The following is a 26,413-nucleotide window of genomic DNA, read 5'->3' as shown; positions in this document are numbered from 1 at the left end:
TCAGAGTTGCTGACTTATCAGAGGAGGGTGAATACTCTGGCAATGTGAAGCATTATAAGCTCAAACTGCATACAATATACATTAGAATTATAGAGGACAAGCGTTTTGAGGGCAAACCTGAAATTGGTAAGGTGCCAAATTTGTAAGTGGCCAAAAATGTGTTTCTTTGTACTAAAATATGTGAATTAAAATTTTCTAGCATTTGTGGTTTATAGTGCATGTTCCTTGCTTCATAACCAATTCAACAGTGTTAACTATTGTACTTGGACCAGCCTACTTTGTGTGGCACAATCAAAAGATGAGCAGCAGAAGTGGGACAGGACGTCTCAAAAAATAATCTAAAGTTTGTCCAGCCTTCAACAATGATAACAAAAGAAAAAAGGTTTCATTATGGAACAAATCATAGTAGAGATCTGAAGTGACAGAGTGTGAGACACCAGACAGTATAGGAATTCGTTATGGATCAGTTAAATCTGTACTTCATGAACAATAAAAATTAAAAATGTGTTACTACTTCACTTGTTTATTCATTTTTATAACACATTATTAACTCTTATTTATGATTACTTTTATTTTTTATTACTTTTACAGTGATGCCATGTTATCATTTTGTTTACTTGTTTTCATGGGATTCACCATTTTGTGTGTTTATTCTTTTTTAGTTGCCATACTTTGCTAGGCAAGTGACGCATAAACTGTAGGGCTTGATTTATAATGAGCACTGTATTAAAAATGGTGGTGCATATTACTGAGCATTTGATCTTAATATAAGGAAGGATTTAGTGGGAGACTTGTGCTCGAACACACAAATAAAACATGTATGTTTTGATTCTGTTTTCAATTAAAATTTTTCCCTTACATTTAGTTTAGTGTGGCCCCTTGTGCTTTGGTAACTAGTACAATCCTTAATATATTAATATAATAACCTTTGAAAGCAACTTGTATGTTCTCATGCCAAGCACTAAAATAAAGACCTGCTTAGTCTCCGCCACACTAGTTATACAAAGTATTATCTTAATTCTCTTCAACTACAACAAACATGAGAAATGTCTGTTCATTTTTGGTGCTCACAATGTTGACTACTGAAAAGAAACATGACTGCATTCAATATTCTAAAAAGAATTTGGAGGTAAAGAGTGGAAATATTTAAGAAGCATTTCATAGCTGGGAATGAAACTCAGATACTTCACTATGAGCCAGAATCTAAAACACAGTTGAAAAAATGGAAATAAGGTGATTCTCTAAAAATAAAAAAGATCATGCCAAAGCAAGCAAGGTAATGTCAACAATTTCTTACAGTGTTGAGGCAGTGTTCTCCCTAGCGTCTTTTAATTTAGTTGAGCGCCCGGCTGTCATCTTGCATGACATTGTGAGATGACAGCCGCAGATCTGCAGGCACAGGCAGATCTAATGATCTGCAGAGATGGCAAGGGATGAGCAGGCGGGTGGGCAAATATTGCTAAAGCTGATAGCGGGGATGAGGCGGAGCAGAATTCACCAGCAAAGAGTATGGGGAGGTGGGGTTTCGAGAGCGAGCTGTACATGGTAATAGCGGGGGTGTAGTAGCTTAATACAGTTGCAAGGAATATGGAGAGGTGGGTGGGCGAGAGGGGGCTGTACATGCTAGTAGTGGGAGTGAAGTGGCAGTTCACATGCAAAAAGTGTGCAGAAACCCTTGCAGCACACACTGTGTCCTGAGCAAAAGTTTTGTCACTGAATTGCTGAGGGTTTTGTATGGAAGCGTATTAGGGAAAATACGGACAAAGTGAAGAAAAAAAACTATATGTCGAGAATAAAGTTGAGATGTTGACTTTATTCTCGACATTTCAACTTTAATCTTGACGCTTATGACGAGAATAAAGTCGACATGTTGCTACATAACTTATGACGGGTTTGAGAAAATCTAGTAAATTAAATATTCATTTTAAGATGAAGTTTAGTTTACGATGTTCTACTTTAATGACAAACTACGAGAATAAAGTCAACATGTCGAATTTAATCTTGAGATAAACAGCAAGAATAAAGTAGAAATGTCAGGAATAAAGTGGAAATGTCGACTTTATTCTCGACATGAGTGTTGAGATTAAAGTGGAAATGTCGAGAATGTGTAACTGCCGTAGTGCAAGTGTGACTTGAATATCCAACAGGCTCTCCCTTTCCCACTCAAAAGTCTTATTCATAGGTACTTTAAATTTTTTTCAAACATTTTACCAACATGAGCAAAAGTGTTCAGAAAACAACACTGCTCAGTTATTTCAGAAAAGAGACATCACAAACTAATGAAGGTGTGGCGTCAACTCCTCATGTGGCAATTTCAGACAAAGACATTGCAGAGGCTGGTCCTTCAGGGGAAACCTCTCCAGCACACACTCTGCCAACTGATAAATCTAAGCACCGCTTATCAGGCATAAACAAACAATGGTATAAAGATTTTGATTGGCTAATGGTCAAAGAAAATGTTATGTGGTGCTCATTGTGCATGAAATACTCAAACAAACACCCACCAAGGAGGGGTTACTTTAGGTAAACATGCCATACACAAGAATTTGAAAAGAGAGCTTGCTGGACCATGAAAAAAGTAAAAATGCACATTGAGTCTTCTGCTGACCTTTTAGGAAAGTGTGTGCTACAGCAAACTGGAATCTGTCAAATTGAAAGATCTGTATCTGTGTTAAATAACTTACAGAGAGATGCCGCATTGTTTGGCAAAAAATGAGTTGCCACATACAACGTTGTTTGAAAAGCTGTTGGAACACTGTAAAGAAATAGGTTGTTCCTTTTTACAACATCTCAATATTGGTAAAAATGCACATTACACCTCTGAAAGAATAATGCAAGAGCTGCTGAATGTCTTAGCATCAGAAATAAAATCTAACATACTGAAAAATATACTCACAGAAAATTTTTTCTGTGATGTGTGATGAAACCACAGATATCTCAGATGTAAAACAATTCATTATTTACATTAAATATGTTTGCCAGGTAACTAAAGAGGTCAGAATTAGTTTTGTATCAACCCCCAATATGATTGATCACGGGGAAGATGTGCCCCACAGGTGAAGAAAAATAAAAGTCTTTTGGGTTTGACACGTGCCTCAGTGTGAATCTGTGCTGGGTCGGGCGCCTATATAGTGCCTTATATATATATATACAGTATATATATATATGTAAATATATATATATATATATATATATATATATATATATATATATATGGGGTGTCAAAGAGGCAATTACAATGATTTTCGGAATATATAAAGTCAGTGTCAGAATATATAAAATCATTCCAGAATATATAAAGTGTAGCATAAAAATATATAAAGTCATTCCGGAATATATAGTCAAAACTTGAATATATAAAGTCAGAGTTAGAATATATAAAGTCATTCCTGATTATATAAAGTCAGCATCAGAATATATAAATTTAAAGTCAGATTATATTGATATTGATTGAAACAACTCGTATTTTTAGTAAACTCAATGAGTTCCTAATACAACGTAATGAAATAAGTTAACAAAAACGTTTTCAGAAAAATATATATAAAAAAAAAACACTAATTTATTCAAAATGATGTATGTGCCTGGCATTTTAAACACTATGTTTATTTATTCTTTTTGTATAGGCGCATTTTTCGACAGACCTCACAAGCCCGATTCTGAGTGGCTTCTGTCAAAGTTTACCTTTCACTAGTATGAGTGAAATGACAAGCACGGAGATTAGAGAATATTTGATGGAACTAGACCATTTTATTTGTGAATTGTCCTAATTTTATATATTCGGGAATGACCTTACATAGTATATTCCAACGCTGACTTTATATATTCAGGAGTGACTTTATATATTCCGGCTTTGACTTTATATATTTGGGAATGACTTTATATATTCCGCTGCTGACTTTAAATAATCAGGTTTTGGTGTTATATATCCAGAACACTGACTTTATATATTCCGAAAATCATATATATATATACTAGAGGGCTTTGCCCCCTGCTCGCTTTGTTTGCAACCCCCCAACCCCAGTGTGTTATGGGGCTGAACGTACACTGAGGAGATACAGTCTGATCAGCTGCTGTCTTTCTGCTGCTGCTAGCGAACTGCGTGTTCTGCTTGTCGCACTGCACGTTGATCATTTAAAAGGCTGTACACCAGCTGTCTTTTTGTCTCACTCCCTTGTCTTGCCGGGCCGTCAGATTGTCTTCCGAGAAGATCAAGTATTGTCTTCTTCATATACAGGATGTCCATAAAGTCCACGTGTACTTACAAAGTTACAACTATTTTAAATCACCCATGTACACCCTGTGTATATATATATATATATATATATATATCTATACTAATAAAAGGCAAAGCCCTCACTCACTCACTCACTCACTCACTCATCACTAATTCTCAAACTTCCCGTGTAGGTAGAAGGCTGAAATTTGGCAGGTTCATTCCTTACAGCTTCCTTACAAAAGTTGGGCAGGTTTTATATCGAAATTCTACGCGTAATGGTCATAACTGGAAGCTGTTTTCTCCATTTACTGTAATGGAGATGATCTTGAACGCCGTGGGGGCGGAGTTTCGTGTGACATCATCACGCCTTCCACGTAATCACGCAGTACATAGAAAACCAGGAAGACATGCATTATATAATTGAGAAGGCAGCTAAACAATAAGAAGCGGCGAGTGACATATACAACCATATTCATGAGTTCTGCTACTTGGAAACAAAGCACGATGTAAACCTACACTTTAAATTAAGTTCATAGACAGGCTGCCGCTGGCGTTTGTAATTTAGTGCCTGCCCATATAAGGCCGTCCGTCAGCGGCAATCCAATAGCAAACTCCCACTAAATATTCACGGGTGAAGGACTGTGCTTATGGAGAGGAAGATGAGATGGTCAGGGGGGTGTTTGACACAAACTCAGCGAAACTGCGAGAGAAAGGACTAAGGTAACATTAAATACAGCCATGGACATAGCGACGAGATGGCACCAGCACAGCTGGGAACCTTCGATGCATGTACACCGAAGGCTCACGTGAACTGACGCAGTGCACAGATAAAAGCAACAGTTCCAAAGAGCTGAACAAAACCAAATTACACAATTGAAAAGGCAGCAAAAATATGAAGCGCCTGATACAAGCATATTCATAAATCCAGCTACTGCGAAACAAAGCACACGGTGGAAAAGTCAATGTCCCGCTAAAGGAAGACAGTGTAAAAAACCCGTGCATGCAGTGTGTCAGGTCTCAGATAAAGAAGAAGACGAGCTGTTTATTGATGCAGTAAGGAACTAATCGATGAATGAAACCTCTTATCTTTACAACGATTGACAAACACGGAATGTAACTTGAACACATCCTACAAATACGAACCTGATTGAAAGAAATAATGATAATCAAATCCTTGATGACAGCAACACTCAGTAACACTCACAAAACAAATACTGTATATTGACAGTCATGTTACGCTATTTTTAAAATGTTCCCTTTTCTTTTCTAGCTTTTTAACACACTACTTCTCCTATGATACGCTGGTATATATATATGTATATATATATAACCCGATCTACATACTCGAATAATGGATACTTTATTCGCCATCAATGATTGTTTTGGTAAAGCCATACTCAGTGTATTCATTAGATGAACGGTAAAAAAGTAAGAGCGAGGAGTGGATGACTTATTGAGGCATGCAGGCTGTAGTTCGTCAACTCTATCTGAATTGCGCGATCACATTTGAAAAATATATCTTTTCAAGTTCTATTTAGTCCATATGTGTCAAACTCAAGGGCGCAGGCCACATCCGCCCGGTGTAATTATATCCGCCCGAGATCATTTTATATACTGTATTATTGTTATTAATGGCCCGGTATATGAAGCGCTGGTAACACAATAAACTACAGATCCCATAATGCAATGCAACGCTTCAGCTGCCTTGCCAACACTTACACGTTAATCAAGTCTAGCTTATGATGCTGCAAGTTATTGTGAAGCTAGCTCACACGATGCTGAAGAGAAAAGTTGATTCTGAAAATAGAGCCTTTAAAAACCGATGGGAGGCTGAGTATATGTTTACTGAACCCGTGTGTCTCATTTGTGGAGCTAATGTGGCTGTAATTACAGAATTTAATCTAAGACGGCACTATGAGACAAAACATCAGGGTAACCTGAATGCAATGCAGAAGATACAGAAAGCAGAAGAATTAAATAAGAATCTGACACTTCAGCGGACGTTTTACCGTGCACAATCACAAAGTGATTTCAAGTGAAGCTGCTTTTATGGGAGACACAAATGCACCAGTGCAACCCTGTTGCCAAGTAATGTTAAACCAAGTCGTCACTACGGTGTTCCCAAATACGCACTTTGCTGATAAACTGAGCGCACTGCGCACTGAGTTTGCACGGCGCTTTGGTGACTTTGAAGAACAAAAAAAGTCCGTCTACATGCGGCTCGAACCTTGTGCATGTTTGGTAGCACATATCTGTGTGAGAAGCTCTTCTCAGTGATAAAGACTAACAAAACAGCACACAGGAGTCGCCTCACTGATGAGCACCTGCAATCCATCCTGAGAATCTCCACAACACAGAACCTCACACCAAACATAAACGAACTTGTGGCCAAAAAGATGCCAGGCGTCCAGCTCTAAAATGACATATGAGCAAAGACAACTGAATGATTTGATTTGTTATTGCTGAAAGGAACACATTTTATTTATATTTCCAGGTTTTGTTATGCAGCATGTTCATATTTGAATTTGTATAATTTTGACAGGATATATTTTTATGGAGAGCAAAATCTTTTGGGATATTTAAAATCTAAGTTTATTTTTATATAAAATTTACATAAGAGTAAAGAAATTTGAATGTTTGTTCTTTTAACGTTTACTTTATTTCTAACTTGTATAATTTAGACAGGATATATTTTTATGGAGAGCAAAATATTATAAGTTGTTTAAGGTTTGAGTTGATTTATTCAGGAATAATATTCCTGTCTGTTTTTACCATTCCTACCAAAGATATTTCTGTCGACTAAATAAAAATTCCTTCTATTTAAAATTTAAATAGAACTTGAACAAATACGATAGTTCATAATATCCACGCAGACTTGCACGTAAGAGCGGGAGTTATCCATTTTAACAAGCAGCGTATTGCACTGATACGAAATAGCTGTGTGTGTATATATGTAGATATGTATGTATATGTATATATATGTATTTGTGTGTATATATGTGTGTTTATGTATGTATGTGTGTATGCATATGTATGTGTATATATGTAGATGTATATATGTGTATATATGTGTATATGTATAGATATGTATATATATATATATGTTTATGTGTGTGTGTGTAAATAAATAAATATATATACATGTATATATATACACACATATATATATATATACATGTATGTATATATATATATATATATATATATATATATATGACAACAACACTCATCACTCACAACAGTGACAAAACAATTACATTGACAATCATGTTACGTTATTTTCAAAATGTTTCCTTTTCTTTTCATTGCTTCTTTAACACACTACTTCTCCGCTTGGCTGGTATTTTGCTATATATATATATATATATATACAGTATATATATTATATATATATATATACATTGTGATGGACGGCCGGGATGAGATGATGTGGAGAAATTGTCCACGGAGAACCGGGAGGAAGTAAAACATGTGCGCAGTGTCTCCCCATGGTTCTCCTGTGATTATTTTACAGGACGAAGCCACGGAGGGCTGGACACTGCACCCCACTGTGCTCAGCTAAGTGTGGGGAACTGTGATTGATGGCCAGCAGCTCATCCTGGCCAACACATCCAGGACGCTAGATGGCGTCTCCCCTGCAGCATAGAGGTGCCCCAGATTCCCGCAGGGCATCATGGGAGATGGAGTTTGGCTTCACAACCTTGCTGGGTACCGTGGGTGCCACCATGTGACGCTGCAGGGAGACGTGGGGATTTTTATTTTCCCTATAGCCCGGAAGTACTCCCAAGTCACAGGGATGGAAGAACAGAAGTATTTCTGGGCTGAAGAAAAATGTAATTCTCCATCTGACCCGAAGTGCTGACAAGTTACGTTAACAGCAGAGGAGAAGCACTTCCAGGTCAAGGACTATATAAAGGACTGGTGGAAACCCAGCGGGGGAGCTGGAGTTGGGAGGGAGTGTGACAGAGCTACTGGGAGGAGAGAAGGATAATTATTGTGATTATTGATTTGTTTATTGTGGTGGTTGTAGTGCTTTGAAGGCACATTATACCAAGGAGAGAAGAAATTAAAATATTTCCTGGTGCTTTTACCTGGTGTCTTGGACGTTTGTCTGTGGGGTTTGAGGAGCGACAGTGGCCTCTACTGTCATGATATATTAGCTTTATGTGTCTTTGTAAATAATTTAATGATCATGGCATTGTGTGTAGTGAGAAGAAACACATCTTTTTATTAGAATAGATCATTTTATTAAATGAGATGGAATAATCTCCAAAAGTAAACCAACCTAACAACTGCCCACCCTACCCATTTTCACTAGTGAAGTGTGAACCCCTCCTTACCATACAGAGAGCTTATTTAACATACATAGAATATGCACCATCTCACACTGAATTATTAAGTGTCTTACCTTCACAATTTCTCCTATCAGTAGAGAGACGATATCCATGTTTACATTCACAACTCACTGTTCCAGCTTCTATATTTTTACAGATATGAGCACAACCTCCATTTTGATCACTGCAGAGGTCTTTTACTGCCAAGTGAAGTATAAAAAGACAAATATTTAGAAATAAAAGTCATATAAAGCGATGATTCAGCAAGAATATTTGTGGCATTTTTGATAGCATTCAGAAATCTTCACTCTACTCACATTCGCAATGTTTTCCATCTCTTTTGAGCTGATAGTTTGTCAGACAGAGGCACTTGAATTGATCATCGCCAACTTCAACACATCTGTGCTCGCAGCCACCATTGTTTACAGAACAAGAGCTGACAGCTAATTAAAAAGAAAAAGACAACACTTTTTTGTTTTGTTGTTTATGCTATACTTGCTATACATTTTAAAGGCAGATATTTTTTTTGAATGGCTTGTAAGAAAACAACCAAACTCTTAAAATTGCTTGATCAGACTTTGTTTATAAAAAGTCTGGAAAAGCAAGGAGGGAGACAATGTGAAGTTAAATCAAGAATGAAGTCCAGTGAAATAATAGTGATGAATGTTTGGAATTAGACAGTAGGAAATAAGAATAAAACAGCACTCAGTGTTTATCTGACCCAAACATTGACAGACCTCCTAACACATGCCATTGTCAAACCACAGGCCAACCCAAGGAAACCAGCATTATTTGGATTTCTGTTTTCTCACAGCTTGCTACAAACATGCTGTGTTTTAAAGTACACCTATTATATGGGTTCAAATCTTAGCCACATCACTAATTATGTCAAGGGTTAACAAACTATGGTCTGTGAGTCAACCATAGGCTGAAATGTTTTTTTTATTATACTGCATTCATGTCATTTCTTTTTCGACTTCCTCCACAATAGCGCAACATCACCTACTTATTACACTTGAACATCCCTGTACAGTAAACTGCTCAGCTAGCTTATTTGCGTTTATACTACACACCTAGTGCACATTGCTAGATTTTCATTATGTCAAGAAAAGAAAGTTCCATGCAAATGGTCAGAAATTAAGAAAAATGGTCAGAAGAATACTTTTGTGCTCTCCGAAAAGAAGTAATTTGGCTGATCTGCCAAGAAACTACTGCAGTAGTTAAACAATACAACATAAAAAGGCATTATGGGGTGAAACATGAGAAAAAACTTTCAAGACAGCAAACTCTATTTAGTATAAAACATGAAGAAAATTTGGCAGCAGTCAGAGCTGGCTACTGAGTATTGGAACCTGCTATTGCATCAGGTAAGCCCTTCACTGAAGGCAAGTTTATTAAGCAATGTATGCAAGAGATTATGTAGGTGGTGTGCCCAGAGAAACGGGACTTCTGCCAGTTGGGGAGTTTATCAGCAAGAACAGTTACCAGGCTAGCGAAAGAAATGGCTGTCAGTCTCTTGCAGCAAACTCAAAAGCAAAGCACAGAAATTTGTTAATTATTCTATTGCCCTTGATGTGAGTACTGACATAGTGGGCACAATTTTTACAGGGTATGGATGAATCATTCCATATCACTGCCGAGGAGTTAGCTACTCTCCATAGTATGAAAGGAAATTTAATAGGAGAAAATCGATTGTTATATGTTTGTGAAACACTTAGGAAACTTAAAATTCATTATAAATGATGGATTAATGGAGGGAATAAATGTTCATGTCACGTCAATGGGCATCCTGAAACCAGTTGGTACACATTGCATTATCCATCAAGAGTTTCTCTGTGGAAAAGCTCAAGATGTAATGACAGTTGTCACATCTGCTGTAAATATTTGCTCATGTTTACTAAATCATGGACAATGTTATAATTTCTTGGATGAAACCAACACACAGTACAGTGATGTACCATATCATGCCAAGATAAGGCAGCTGAGCAGAGGCAGAGGGTTGAGCAGAATGTTATAATTGCACTTTGAAATCAGCTCATTCATGACAGAAAAACGAAAGAAAGCTTGTCAAATAAATGTCTGATTCTACATGATGTTGAAAGTTGACATTTCTCCCTTATTTCATCCAGCACATCAACGAGTTAAATTTCAGAGTACAGGGAAAAGACAAACTCATATGTGATTTGTATAATAGTGTCAAATCATTTGAAATAAGTCTTCTGTTGTTCAAAAAACAGATATCAGAGGGAAAACTGAATCATTTTCCAGTCTGTGCAGAATTTAAAAAAGCACATTAGATACATTCTTCCCAAAAGAGTTAGTTGTCCAAAAAACTGAGTTGTTGCAGGGGCAATTTGCACAGAAATTTCAGTGTTTTATTGAATTTGCAGATGCCATTGGTCTTCTTGAAAATCTTTTTGACATAACTGTCAATTCAGCACCATATGCCCTTCAACTGGAGCTATTTGATCTACAAAGTAACAGTGCTTTGAAAGGTACTGTAAATATAAAAAATATGATCTGATTACATTTTACAAGGAACTTTCAAGCAACAGTTTTACCACTCTGAAAACAATGGCATGTGTTTTATTACCATTATTATGGAATCAATACACCTGTGAACAGATATTCGAATGGCTGAGAATTACAAAGTCAAAAGTTGAGATCCAGAAGTCTGATGATCATCTGCATGCTAGTCTGTGCCCAAATGAACCCTAGAACATGGGATACCTAACACCTGAGAAGTAACCACACACATCTCACTAACTGTGTTGTAATGGAACAAGTTATCAGGTCACCAAAGATGAACTGAGTTCACTGGCCCTTGGTGTAAAATGTTTGCTGACACCAGGTCTATGTAGCATTATTATGTTCTCTCTGAGTCTCTCCAATATTAACCAGTTACTTTAGTACCCCATGTCAATGTAAATTTCAAATAATGAAGTTATTGCACAGTTCTGCCTGTGACACATTCTATTCCAGGTAAGACTTAGGAGATTAGAAAGCTCGACATGTTGTTCATATCTTGGTGTGAAACTCCCTTTGGCACAGATAGGACCTATTCCACTGTGATAGGTGCATTTAAACTGGAGGGGCACCAATGTGTTGGGGATGAGTATGAGTATGTTAGTTGAGAATTATTCAAACTACAGTGTGGGGGAGGGGGGGGTAATGGGGTGCAAAATGTTTAGGGCAGGCCAGTCTTAGAACTGTACATGAGAGTAACAATATATAAATTCGAACCCAAACTTTAACTGCAAAAATAAAATAAGTTAACACATTAAAAATATTTTGCCTTAATGCTAGAAGTATCAAAAATAAAGCAAGTGAACTGGAGTTGAATGTATTGTAGATGAGCAAATTATATTATATCTCTCTATCATAAAAAAAAATCTTGGTGGAAGGGAGACCAGGGAGGCGAGACATGATCTTCTCTGAAGACACTTTAAAGACTCGCAAGATGAAAGAGATTGAAAATGGAGCGTCTCGCGGGGACCTTAATCTTGAGACTTGGTGCCAAGAGATTGCAATATGACATCCCGCGAGAGACACTTTAAAATCACGGGAGACAAGGCAGTGAGACAACATTTAAAACAAGTTCATGGACATCTAACCAAGCAGTTGTTGGAGTGCTTTTGGCAGACAGACATCATATACTCCCAGCTCTTAAAACAACGAAAAATGACAAGCAGAACACGCAGCTTGCCAGCAGCAGCAGCAGGAAGGCAGCAGATGATCTGACCGCTTCTCCTTAGCGTCCGTTCAGCCCCCTCCCTTGCTCCATTCACAACGCGAGCGGCAGAGACGTAAAGTGGCAAAAGGACAGCTGCTGTACAGGCTTTGAAATGATCGACACAAAATGCGATAAGCAAAAAACGCAGTTCACCAGCAGCAACAATCCAGCAGATGATCTGACAGCAACTCCATAGCGTGTGTTCAACATTACCCTATGTACAACATGAGCAGCGTTATATGTCCTGAGAGAAAGAGATTTAACCACACCCAGGGCCAGTGTTGTTTTTACAAAAGTTTTAAAGTAAAACTGAAAATAATGCATATGTAACAATTCCCATGAAAATAACAATTTCTTTAAATTGTATAGCCGGTAAACCAAACCTGGGGGTGGGTGAGCAAAGCGAGCAGGGGGCAGAGCCCCTTAGTTATATTATATTATCATAACAGAAACCAGGCTAAGTAACAAAGATGGGAATGAGCATATTATAGATGGTTACATATATTTTAGGATACACAGAAGTGAAATTGGAGGGGGGGGCTTAATGCATGCCTTCTTCAGTTGGATGATAAGCCACATCTTAGCAAGGAAATCTGGATTCATCTGGAAAGCATTAAGCAAAGAGAACTGACTTTAGTAGAGTTCTATAGACACCACCAATGCAGACAGTAATTTTAATGCACATATTCTTAGTAATATTAAAAAGGCAAGTTTAAAGGGGAATACTATATTCATGGGGGATTTTAACTACCTGAATATTAACTCAGCTAACCTTGCAAATAACAGATAACAAGAGAAGGAACTTTTAAACATGAGTGCATGTTTTCAACACCATCGTAGTGGGGAGTAGCAAACCTAGTCGGAGTCGGTGGTGCTGGCTCACAGTGGCTAGTTGAAAGAGAAGAAAATAAGGCCATTTTCAGTTTCAATGAACCTTCTGGAATCGATGACGAGGTCTCCTGGCCCGACTCATTTGCACTTTCTCTCCCACTTTCACTCTCACCTGGAGGTGATGCTGCGGAATCAGCTCCGGGTGGAACTTTTGTTTCTTTCTGAGCCTTTTTTCTGCCAGTCATGCTTATATATACTTACATATACTGTAATCAAAGTCCCTTGGTTTAAGTAAATACAGGATACCTCGGGATGAAAAAAAGGTAAAATAACACAGCTGTTAATGGAGTTCCATCTTAGACATCCATCTCCCAGTTTTATTTTTTGGGCTGTGAATACTTTCTGGATGTACTGTACGTGGATCGAACACCTCAAAACCTAGAGACCTCATTGTATGTTTCAATGAATTACAATCTAAAATGAATCTGATACTACCTCTCAGAATGAAACAAGAGATAATATTTGAAAATAACTGCATTTGCATTTTTCCTGATTTTTCACCTTCAACAGCTGCTAAACATGCCACGTTTTACAGCATTAAACAGAACTTACACAAAGCCGAATTTAGGAACAGCCTCTTGTATCCTGCTAAATTATGAGTGGATATTCAAGGCAAGTTCTACATTTTTACTTCTCCAGATGAAGCAGAAAAAGAGCTAAAAAATGAATCCCAACTCTTTTTTAAATACAATTGTGAGCAATGTTCCCTCTAAGCTGAGCGCATGAGCAATCGCTCACACGAATTCAGAGCGTCACTCATACTTCCCGCACGATCGCTCATTCCGATGGCGTCGCTCGTACTTATCGTGAAAATTGGTGCTCATAAATTTTTGGCTTAAACAAAATGTCGCTCATAATGTTTTTTGCTCACTATATGCTACTCCTTAGAGGGAACATTGATTGTGAGTCACATTGTGTTCTGGCAAGACAAAGAAGACTGTACCTGTAATTCAACCTATTTGCAATGAGACTATTGCCATAATTATACATTATATTTCCTTCTCTTCTTCTTTAGCATTATAATTACAATTATAATTCTATTTGTATATGTATGTGTGTGTGCATGTGTATATATATATATATATATATATATATATATATATATATATATTACATATATGTGCATATACATATTTAAATATATATATTTACATATAAATGCGTGTATGTATGTGTACAGGGTGGTCCAGATCTAATTATGCAACTTTTAATGCAATGCAGGAAAACAATACAAGACAAAAGAATTGTTCGAAATATCTAGTAATAAACGAGAATTGACTTACATTGAATTAATTCACTGATTTTGCTGCCATCTATTGGCAACGAAAATACTTTTTTGTGAATTCTCTATGTAATAAACTTAGTAAGTTTAGCGTAATGAAAATTGTATAATTAGATCTGGACCACCCTATATATGTATACTTTATATATATGTATAAATTCCCATAAAAAACAGGAATGTTCAATATCACATCTCTGGTTTATTGTATTAGGATTGTACTATCATATCGTTATCTGTATCTCCATGGATACTGTTTTAACATCATACCCTGGGTTTATTCTTTCAAGCTTGTTCAAGGTTGTAATCTAGGTTTATAGTATTTGGACTGTATTGCCAATAAATATCTCTATTCCTTCTACAACACTGCATGGGGGGTTGTTTTGTTAATAATTAATTAATAATTTAATAATAATAAAATAATTCATTACATTTATATAGCACTTTTCTCAGTACTCAAAGCGCTATCCACACAGGGAGGAACCAGGAAGCGAATCCACAATCTCCTTACTGCAATGCAGCAGCACTACCACTGCACCACCTGTGAGGACACTGTTCTGCATGTGCTCTGTCTGTGGGCATGTCAGAGAATTGGGACTTTGTAAAGTATGGGCTAGCCTCACTTAAAGAGGCAAAATTGGGGGCAGGAGGGTCTGGGGAAGGAGAGAAACAAAGCAAGCTATTTCTGATCTATCCTTTTCATCAGTGAACTTTGTGAGCTGGAATGTCAAAGGTCTTAATCCGGAATTAAAAAAGAAGAAAGCATTCTCTCACCTTACAGGTATAAACGACAAGATAGTATTTTTACAGGAGACTCACCAAATCAGCAAGGATCAGTTTTGGTTGCAAAGGGACTGGACCTGCCAAATATTCCATTCCAGTTATACTAATAAAAGGCAAAGCTCACTCACTCACTCACACTCACTCACTCACTCACTACTCACTCACTCACTCACTCACTCACTCACTCACTCTGACTCATCACTAATTCTCCAACTTCCCGTGTGGGTGGAAGGCTGAAATTTGGCAGGTTCATTCCTTACAGCTTCCTTACAAAAGTTGGGCAGGTTTTATATCGAAATTCTACACGTAATGGTCATAACTGGAAGCAGTTTTTCTCCATTTACTGTAATGGAGATGAGCTTCAACGCCGGGGCGGAGTTTGTGTGACATCATCACGCCCCACGTAATCACGCAGTACATAGAAAACCAGGAAGACCTAAAAAGCGCTGAAGAAAACATGCATTATATAATTGAGAAGGCAGCTAAACAATAAGAAGCGAGCAGTGACATATACAACCATATTCATGACTTCTGCTACTTCGAAACAAAGCACGATGTAAACCTACACTTTAAATTAAGTTCATAGACAGGCTGCGCTGGCGCTTGTAATTTAGTGCCTGCCCATATAAGGCCGTCCGTCGCGCAATCCAATAGCAAACTCCACTAAATATTCACGGGTTAAGGACTGTGCTTATGCAGAGGAAGATGAGATGGTCAGGGTGGTGTTTGGTACAAACTCAGCTAAACTCGAGAGAAAGTTTTAAGTGCCAGGACTAAGGTAACATTAAATACAGCCATGGACATAGCACGAGATGGCACCAGCACAGCTGGGAAACTTCGATGCATGTACACCGAGCTGCTCACGGAACTGACGAGTGCACAGATAAAAGCAACAGTTCCAAAGAGCGCTGAACAAAAACCGAATTACACAATTGAAAAGGCAGCAAAAAATTTGAAGCATTTGATACATACAAGCATATTCATAAATCCAAAACAAAGCACACGGTGGAAAAAGTCAATGTCCCGCTAAAGGAAGACAGTGTAAAAAAACCCGTGCATGCAGTGTGTCAGGTCTCAGATAAAGAAGAAGACGAGCTGTTTATTGATGCAGTAAGAAACGAATCGATGAATGAAACCTGTCATCTTTACAACGATTGACAAACACGGAATGTAACTTGAACACAACACATCCTACAAATACGAACCTGATTGAAAGAAATAATGATAATCAAATCCTTGATGACAGCAACACTCAGTAACACTCACAAAACAAATACTGTATATTGACAGTCATGTTACGCTATTTTTAAAATGTTCCCTTTTCTTTTCTAGCTTTTTAACACACTACTTCTATGATATACTGGTATATATATATGTATATATATATATATATAACCCGATCTACATACTCGAATAATGGATACTTTATTCGCCATCAATGATTGTTTTGGTAAAGCCATACTCAGTGTATTCATTAGATGAACGGTAAAAAAGTAAGAGCGAGGGAAGGATGACTTATTGAGGCATGCAGGCTGTAGTCTTGCGCCAACTCTATCTGAATTGCGCGATCACATTTGAAAAATATATCTTTTCAAGTTCTATTTAGTCCATATGTGTCAAACTCAAGGGCAGGGCCACATCCGCCCGCGTAATTATATCCGCCCGAGATCATTTTATATACTGTATTATTGTTATTAAAGCCCGGTATATGAAGCGCTGGTAACACAATAAACTACAGATCCCATAATGCAGCGCTTCAGCTGCCTTGCCAACACTTACCGAAGTTAATCAAGTTATTGCTTAGCTAGCTCACACGATGCTGAAGAGAAAAGTTGATTCTGAAAATAGAGCCTTTAAAAACCGATGGGAGGCTGAGTATATGTTTACTAAACCCGTGTGTCTCATTTGTGGAGCTAATGTGGCTGTAATTACAGAATTTAATCTAAGACGGCACTATGAGACAAAACATCAGGTTAACCTGAATGCAATGCAGAAGATACAGAAAGCAGCATAATTAAATAAGAATCTGACACTTCAGCGGACGCTTTAACCCGTGCACAATCACAAAGTGATTTCAAGTGAAGCTGCTTTTATGGGAGACACAAATGCACCAGTGCACCTTGCCTCACTTTCCCTGTTGCCAAGTAATGTTAAACCAAGTCGTCACTACGGTGTTCCCAACTACGCACTTTGCTGATAAACTGAGCGCACTGAGTTTGCACGCGCTTTGGTGACTTTGAAGAACAAAAAGTCCGTCTACATGCGGCTCGAACCTTGTGCATGTTTGGTAGCACATATCTGTGTGAGAAGCTCTTCTCAGTGATAAAGACTAACAAAACAGCACACAGGAGTCGCCTCACTGATGAGCACCTGCAATCCATCCTGAGAATCTCCACAACACAGAACCTCACACCAAACATAAACGAACCTGTGGCCAAAAAGATGCCAGGCGTCCAGCTCTAAAATGACATATGAGCAAAGACAACTGAATGATTTGATTTGTTATTGCTGAAAGAACACATTTCATTTATATTTCTAGGTTTTGTTATGCAGCATGTTCATATTTGAATTTGTATCATTTTGACAGGATATATTTTTATGGTGAGCAAAATCTTTTGGGATATTTAAAATCTAAGTTTATTTTTTATATAAAATTACATAAGAGTAAAGAAATGTGAATGTTTGTTCTTTTAACGTTTACTTTATTTCTAACTTGTATAATTTAGACAGGATAAATTTTTATGGAGAGCAAAATATTATAAGTTGTTTAAGGTTTGAGTTGATTTATTCACGAATAATATTCCTGTCTGTTTTTACCATTCCTACCAAAGATATTTCTGTCGACTAAATAAAAATTCCTTCTATTTAAAATTTAAATAGAACTTGAACAAATACGATAGTTCATAATATCCACGCAGACTTGCACGTAAGAGCGGAGTCATCGTTTTAACAAGCAGCGATTGCACTGATAGGAAATAGCTGTGTGTGTATATATGTAGATATGTATGTATATGTATATATATGTTTATATATGTGTGTGTGTATGTATATATATATATGTATTTGTGTGTGTATGTATGTATGTGTGTATGTATTTATGTGTGTGTGTATATGTATGTGTATATATGTAGATATATATATGTATATATATGTGTATATGTATAGATATGTATATATATGTATATGTTTATGTATGTGTGTGTATATATATATATATATATATATGACAACAACACTCATCACACTCAACAGTGACAAAACAATCACATTGACAATCATGTTACGATTTTCAAAATGTTTCCTTTTCTTTTCATTGCTTCTTTAATACTTCTCCACTGCGAAGCTGGTATTTATATTAGTAATATATATATATATATATATTTACATATATGTGCATATACATATTTAAATATATATATTTACATATAAATGCGCTGTATGTATGTGTACAGGGTGGTCCAGATCTAATTATGCAACTTTTTAATGCAATGCAGGAAAACAATACAAGACAAAAGAATTGTTTGAAATATCTAGTAATAAACGAGAATTGACTTACATTGAATTAATTCACTGATTTTGCTGCCATCTATTGGCAACGAAAATACTTTTTTGTGAATTCTCTATGTAATAAACTTAGTAAGTTTAGCGTAATGAAAATTGTATAATTAGATCTGGACCACCCTATATATGTATACTTTATATATATGTATAAATTCCCATAAAAAACAGGAATGTTCAATATCACATCTCTGGTTTATTGTATTGGGATTGTACTATCATACGTTACCTCTATCTCCATGGATACTGTTTTAACATCATACCCTGGGTTTTATTCTTTCAAGCTTGTTCAAGGTTGTAATCTAGGTTTATAGTATTTGGACTGTATTGCCAATAAATATCTCTATTCCTTCTACAACTTTACTGCATGGGGGGTTGTTTTGTTAATAAATAATTAATAATTTAATAATAATAAAATAATTCATTACATTTTATATATAACTTTTCTCAGTACTCCGCTATCCACACAGGGAGGAACCAGGAAGCAAACCCACAATCTCCTTACTGCTACAGTGCAGCAGCACTACCACTGCACCACCTGTGAGGATTTTCTGCTGCATGTGCTCTGTCTGTGGGCATGTCAGAGAATTAGGGACTTTGTAAAGTATATGGGCTAGCCTCTCCTTAAGAGGCAAGGTTGGGGGGCAGGAGGGTCAGGGGAAGGAGAGAAAAAAAGCAAGCTATTACTGATCCTATCCTTTTCACTCAGTGAACTTTGTGAGCTGGAATGTCAAAAGTCTTAATCCGAATTAAAAAGAAGAAAGCATTCTCTCACCTTACAGGTATAAACGACAAGATAGTATTTTTACAGGGGGCTCACTAAATCAGCAAGGATCAGTTTTGGTTGCAAAGGGACTGGACCTGCCAAATATTCCATTCCAGTTATGCACAGAAAACTAGAGGCGTGGGAATCTTAATTCAAAGAACAATTTCATTTGGAGTCAGATGTAGTATCTGATCCTGAAGGGCGATATGTGATGGTGATGGGTAATTTATTTAATTGTAATGTGATTTTGATAAGAGATTTTATCCAAAATGTATTTGCATCGATTTCTAACTTGAATGCTCACAAAATTATAATGTCCAGAGACTGTAATTGTGTTTTAAATCCAGACCTGGATAGGTCTTCAGCTACAGGGTGACAAACATCAACACTGCGAAAATGATCACACAGTTTTAATCGATCATAACTTATCAGACCCATGGAGATTTATAAATACCGCCGCATACTTGCATTCATTGTCTCACCAGTACATCATTTGTTTACTCAAGAATTATTTCTTTATAGATAACAATTTCTTGCCCATGATCAAATCTTGTAGATAAGACTCTATTGTTATCTTCAACCATGCCCCTCTGATCATGGAGCCCACATCACTATGCCCACATACTTATCTCACAGCTGGTGTCTTAACCCCTGTCATTAGCTAACGAGAACTGTGCAGAATTTATATCCAAGCAAATTATTTTCTGGTTTCTGCAGGAATACTCTAGAAACTCTGAAAGCATTTTAAGAGGTCAGATTGTCTCATTTCTGTCCCACAAAAATGAATCAGAAACTAAGAAGGCATCAGATCAGTGAAGTTACCAAAATAGATCAAGAACATGTCAAGTCTCCAAATGAGGCACTTTTTAGGAAAAGACAGGCTTTTCAATCAGAACTCAACCTTCTGACAACAAAAGAAACAGAACAACTCATTTTTAAATTTACATAATAACCAGCTTTTTCCACCCTCTCAAACGTACAGTTTTTAATGTTTGGAAATCATATGGGATTAAATCATTTAGAGATTTGCATATAAAAAACGTCTTTGTATCCTATTGACAATTACACTCTAAATGTCCTTTTCCATCAATACAATTTTTCCACTATTTTCAAACTAGAAATTTTGCTAAACAAACTGCCCAATTTTCCTCACTTCCCACCTATTTCTATTCCAGAAGAGACATTGATCAGTCTTGAAGACTCAAACAACATTTCTATAATTTATAAAACCATTCTAAAGTCCCTTCCATTTAAAGATCACAAAGTACGGTGGTAAAGGATCTCTTACTCAACATTTCAGAAAAGGAGTAGAAGGAAGCCATGCACAGAATTCAGTCTAGCTTCATATACGCATTCAATTATGGAACTTACATTTTTATCAAGCACATCTATCTCATTTAAAATTGTGCAAAATGTTTCAAAGGCAAGATCCAACCTGTGAAAGTAGCAATCGAGCTCCAGCCTCACTAGGCTACATGTTTTGGGCATGTACCAAATTAACATCATTCTAGACAAAACTTTTTAAATGCCTATCAGACAGCCTTGTGTCAAAATCCTCTAACCTATTAACAGCTGTGGAGCACCTGCAATCCATCCTGAGAATCTCCACAACACAGAACCTCACACCAAACATAAACGAACCTGTGGCCAAAAAGATGCCAGGCGTCCAGCTCTAAAATGACATATGAGCAAAGACAACTGAATGATTTGATTTGTTATTGCTGAAAGGAACACATTTTATTTATATTTCTAGGTTTTGTTATGCAGCATGTTCATATTTGAATTTGTATAATTTTGACAGGATATATTTTTATGGAGAGCAAAATCTTTTGGGATATTTAAAATCTAAGTTTATTTTTATATAAAATTACATAAGAGTAAAGAAATTTGAATGTTTGTTCTTTTAACGTTTACTTTATTTCTAACTTGTATAATTTAGACAGGATATATTTTTATGGAGAGCAAAATATTATAAGTTGTTTAAGGTTTGAGTTGATTTATTCAGAATAATATTCCTGTCTGTTTTACCATTCCTACCAAAGATATTTCTGTCGACTAAATAAAAATTCCTTCTATTTAAAATTTAAATAGAACTTGAACAAATACGATAGTTCATAATATCCACGCAGACTTGCACGTAAGAGCGGAGTTATCCGTTTTAACAAGCAGCGTATTGCACTGATAGGAAATAGCTGTGTGTGTATATATGTAGATATGTATGTATATGTATATATATGTTTATATATGTGTGTGTGTATGTATATATATATATGTATTTGTGTGTGTATGTATGTATGTGTGTATGTATTTATGTGTGTGTGTATATGTATGTGTATATATGTAGATATATATATATGTATATATATGTGTATATGTATAGATATGTATATATATATATATGTTTATGTATGTGTGTGTAAATATATATATATATATATGACAACAACACTCATCACTCACAACAGTGACAAAACAATTACATTGACAATCATGTTACGCTATTTTCAAAATGTTTCCTTTTCTTTTCATTGCTTCTTTAACACACTATCTCCGCTGCTGGTATTTTGCTAGTATATATATATATATATATATATATATTTACATATATGTGCATATACATATTTAAATATATATATTTACATATAAATGCGTGTATGTATGTGTACAGGGTGGTCCAGATCTAATTATGCAACTTTTAATGCAATGCAGGAAAACAATACAAGACAAAAGAATTGTTTGAAATATCTAGTAATAAACGAGAATTGACTTACATTGAATTAATTCACTGATTTTGCTGCCATCTATTGGCAACGAAAATACTTTTTTGTGAATTCTCTATGTAATAAACTTAGTAAGTTTAGCGTAATGAAAATTGTATAATTAGATCTGGACCACCTATATATGTATACTTTATATATATGTATAAATTCCCATAAAAAACAGGAATGTTCAATATCACATCTCTGGTTTATTGTATTAGGATTGTACTATCATACGTTATCTGTATCTCCATGGATACTGTTTTAACATCATACCCTGGGTTTATTCTTTCAAGCTTGTTCAAGGTTGTAATCTAGGTTTATAGTATTTGGACTGTATTGCCAATAAATATCTCTATTCCTTCTACAACACTGCATGGGGGGTTGTTTTGTTAATAATTAATTAATAATTTAATAATAATAAAATAATTCATTACATTTATATAGCACTTTTCTCAGTACTCAAAGCGCTATCCACACAGGGAGGAACCAGGAAGCAAACCCACAATCTCCTTACTGCAATGCAGCAGCACTACCACTGCACCACCTGTGAGGACACTGTTCTGCATGTGCTCTGTCTGTGGGCATGTCAGAGAATTGGGACTTTGTAAAGTATGGGCTAGCCTCACTTAAAGAGGCAAAATTGGGGGGGCAGGAGGGTCTGGGGAAGGAGAGAAACAAAGCAAGCTATTTCTGATCTATCCTTTTCATCAGTGAACTTTGTGAGCTGGAATGTCAAAGGTCTTAATCCGGAATTAAAAAAGAAGAAAGCATTCTCTCACCTTACAGGTATAAACGACAAGATAGTATTTTTACAGGAGACTCACTTAATCAGCAAGGATCAGTTTTGGTTGCGAAGGGACTGGACCTGCCAAATATTCCATTCCAGTTATGCACAGAAAACTAGAGGCGTGGGAATCTTAATTCAAAGAACAATTTAATTTGCAGTATCAGATGTAGTATCTGATCCTGAAGGGCGATATGTGATGGTGATGGGTAATTTATTTAATTGTAATGTGATTTTGATAAGAGATTTTATCCAAAATGTATTTGCATCGATTTCTAACTTGAATGCTCACAAAATTATAATGTCCAGAGACTGTAATTGTGTTTTAAATCCAGACCTGGATAGGTCTTCAGCTACAGGGGTGACAACATCAAACACTGCAAAAATGATCACACAGTTTTTAATCGATCATAACTTATCAGACCCATGGAGATTTATAAATACATACTTAACAGCATATTCATTGTTCTCACCAGTACATCATTGTTACTCAAGAATTATTTCTTTATAGATAACAATTTCTTGCCCATGATCAAATCTTGTAGATAAGATTCTATTGTTATCTTCAACCATGCCCCTCTGATCATGGAGCCCACATCACTATGCCCCACATACTTATCTCACAGCTGGTGTCTTAACCCCCTGTCATTAGCTAACGAGAACTGTGCAGAATTTATATCCAAGCAAATTATTTTCTGGTTTCTGCAGGAATACTCTAGGAAACTCTGAAAGCATTTTTAAGAGGTCAGATTGTCTCATTTCTGTCCCACAAAAATGAATCAGAAACCAAGAAGGCATCAGATCAGTGAAGTTACCAAAATAGATCAAGAACATGTCAAGTCTCCAAATGAGGCACTTTTTAGGAAAAGACAGGCTTTTCAATCAGAACTCAACCTTCTGACAACAAAATAATTACATAATAACCAGCTTTTTCCACCCTCTCAAACATACAGTTTTTAATGTTTGGAAATCATATCGGATTAAATCATTTAGAGATTTGCATATAAAAAACGTCTTTGTATCCTATTGACAATTACACTCTAAATGTCCTTTTCCATCAATACAATTTTTCCACTATTTTCAAACTAGAAATTTTGCTAAACAAACTGCCCAATTTTCCTCACTTCCCACCTATTTCTATTCCAGAAGAGACATTGATCAGTCTTGAAGACTCAAACAACATTTCTATAATTTATAAAACCATTCTAAAGTCCCTTCCATTTAAAGATCACAAAGTACGGTGGGTAAAGGATCTCTTACTCAACATTTCAGAAAAGGAGTAGAAGGAAGCCATGCACAGAATTCAGTCTAGCTTCATATACGCATTCAATTATGGAACTTACATTTTTTTATCAAGCACATCTATCTCATTTAAAATTGTGCAAAATGTTTCAAAGGCAAGATCCAACCTGTGAAAGTAGCAATCGAGCTCCAGCCTCACTAGGCTACATGTTTTGGGCATGTACCAAATTAACATCATTCTAGACAAAACTTTTTAAATGCCTATCAGACAGCCTTGGTGTCAAAATCACTCCTAACCTATTAACAGCTGTGTTTGTTATACTCCCAGATGAATATAAAGTGGAGAAGGGCAAACAAAGTGTAATTGCCTTTATTTCACTATTAGCACAAAGCCAAATTAAATGAATTGTGATTCAATGTTGTATAAGAAAAAAAAATACAAATGTAAATTTTAACTTTAATAAGGTAAATTTTGAGCAGATATGGCAAAGTGTAAAGCAAATAAACCGGGAAAAACTTTAAAATTTTGAAACAGTTGAAAAGCAGTGGAACAGGTTGAAAATTATTTTACATATGATACAGCACAGATAGATGTCAAAATTTTGAATTAGCAAGAAACTAGAAAAGCTCCAAAGTGGATCAATAAAGAGTCGAAAAAGAAGATGCAATGGAACAAAAGGCGGTTAAGGTGTATATGACAGATAACTTCTGTGCAAATTGTAGGAAGTTTGAGAGCACTGGAATGTTGCAGAGAAGGCGATTCTTTCAGTATTTTAATGGTAAAGAACAGTCAAGGAGGTGGTGAACTGCATCAGGAATAGTAAAGGGCAATTAAAATTCACAGACAGTATATAAAGTCATCACACGTGACGATGTGAATAACCTCCGAGTGGTAAAAAGGCCTACTAAGGAGGTACTGAGTGATTTCGAAAATGTAGAGGGAGAAGTACAGCTATAGGCTGAAATAGGCTGAAATCCAACAAATTACTAAGACCAGATAATATTTACCCTCACGTTCTTAAAAAGGTTAGCAAGTACATATATAAACCCTTGACTTATGTTTTTAGGAAGTCACTGCACACTGGGGAAATTCTGAAGGACTTGAAAATGGAAAATATTATCCCATTATATAAAAAGGGTGACTGGGCATAGTGAAGCAACTATAGGCCAGCAACCTTAATGTGCATCACAGGTAAATTAATTGAAGAAATTATTAAGGAAAAGATTGAGCAACACATGCCAAGAAAAGTATTTTTACTGAACATCAGCATGAGTTAAGAAGAGGGAGGTCATGTTTTACTTACTATGATGGAATTCTATGAGGAATCAACAAAAGAATATGATCAAAGTGGAGCATATGATATTATTTATTATGACTTTCAGAAAGCATTTGATAAGGTGCCACATGAGAGGTTGAGCATCAAATTACAAGAAGTGGGAGTTCAGGGCGTAGTGTATACATAGGAACAGAATTGTCTAAAACACTGGAAGTAGAGGCTTATGATTGAGGAACCTTTTCTGAAATTGGTGATGCTAAGAGTGGTGTCTAACAGAGGTCATTGCCAGGCCCACTGTTTTTTTTTAATATATAAATATAAGTCATTTAGATAGAAATACAAATTTCAAGCTGGTTAAGTTTGCAGATACAGTAATACCAAGCTAGGTAAATTGTCAGATAATCAAGAACCTGTTGAATCATTACAGAAGAATTTGGACAGCATACAGGCTTGGGAAGATTTGTGGCAGATGAAATTTAATGTAATTAAATGTAAAGTACTGCATATAGAAAGTACAAATATTTTGTTTGATTACATAGTGGGGGATCTGAGAATTGAAAGTAACCTAATGAGAAGCATTTAGGAGTCGATGTGAAGAGTACAAGTCAAAGGATGTTATGCTCAAGCTTTATAACATACTGGTAAAGCCTTATTTGGAGTGATGTGTGCAGTTTTGGTCTCCAGTCTACCAAAAAGACATATAAGTGCTTGGAAAATTCCAGAGGAAGAGTGACAAGGCTGTTGCCAGGAATGAGTAGGAAAAGGTATGAGAGAAGACTAGAAAAGCT

The 26,413-nt window shown here is 36.2% G+C and overlaps 1 protein-coding gene across 2 annotated transcripts in view; it reads right to left on the bottom strand.

Moving 5' to 3' along the window:
- The window catches only part of megf6 (multiple EGF like domains 6), a 386,160-nt gene that overhangs the window by 99,838 nt on the left and 259,909 nt on the right, over positions 1 to 26,413 (bottom strand). For both annotated transcript variants that reach the window (XM_039759556.1, XM_039759564.1), the window contains exons 7-8: positions 8,868 to 8,993; positions 8,625 to 8,750 (exon numbers count right to left, since the gene is read on the bottom strand). In XM_039759556.1, coding sequence (XP_039615490.1) covers positions 8,625 to 8,750; positions 8,868 to 8,993 — 252 coding nt within the window. The remainder of the gene's footprint in view (positions 1 to 8,624; positions 8,751 to 8,867; positions 8,994 to 26,413) is intronic.

This window comes from Polypterus senegalus, chromosome 1, assembly GCF_016835505.1.
Source record: "Polypterus senegalus isolate Bchr_013 chromosome 1, ASM1683550v1, whole genome shotgun sequence".
In the NCBI taxonomy this organism is placed as follows: domain Eukaryota; kingdom Metazoa; phylum Chordata; class Cladistia; order Polypteriformes; family Polypteridae; genus Polypterus; species Polypterus senegalus.
Note: the sequence above shows the minus strand (reverse complement) of the source record. Positions and strands in the feature narration are given on the sequence as shown.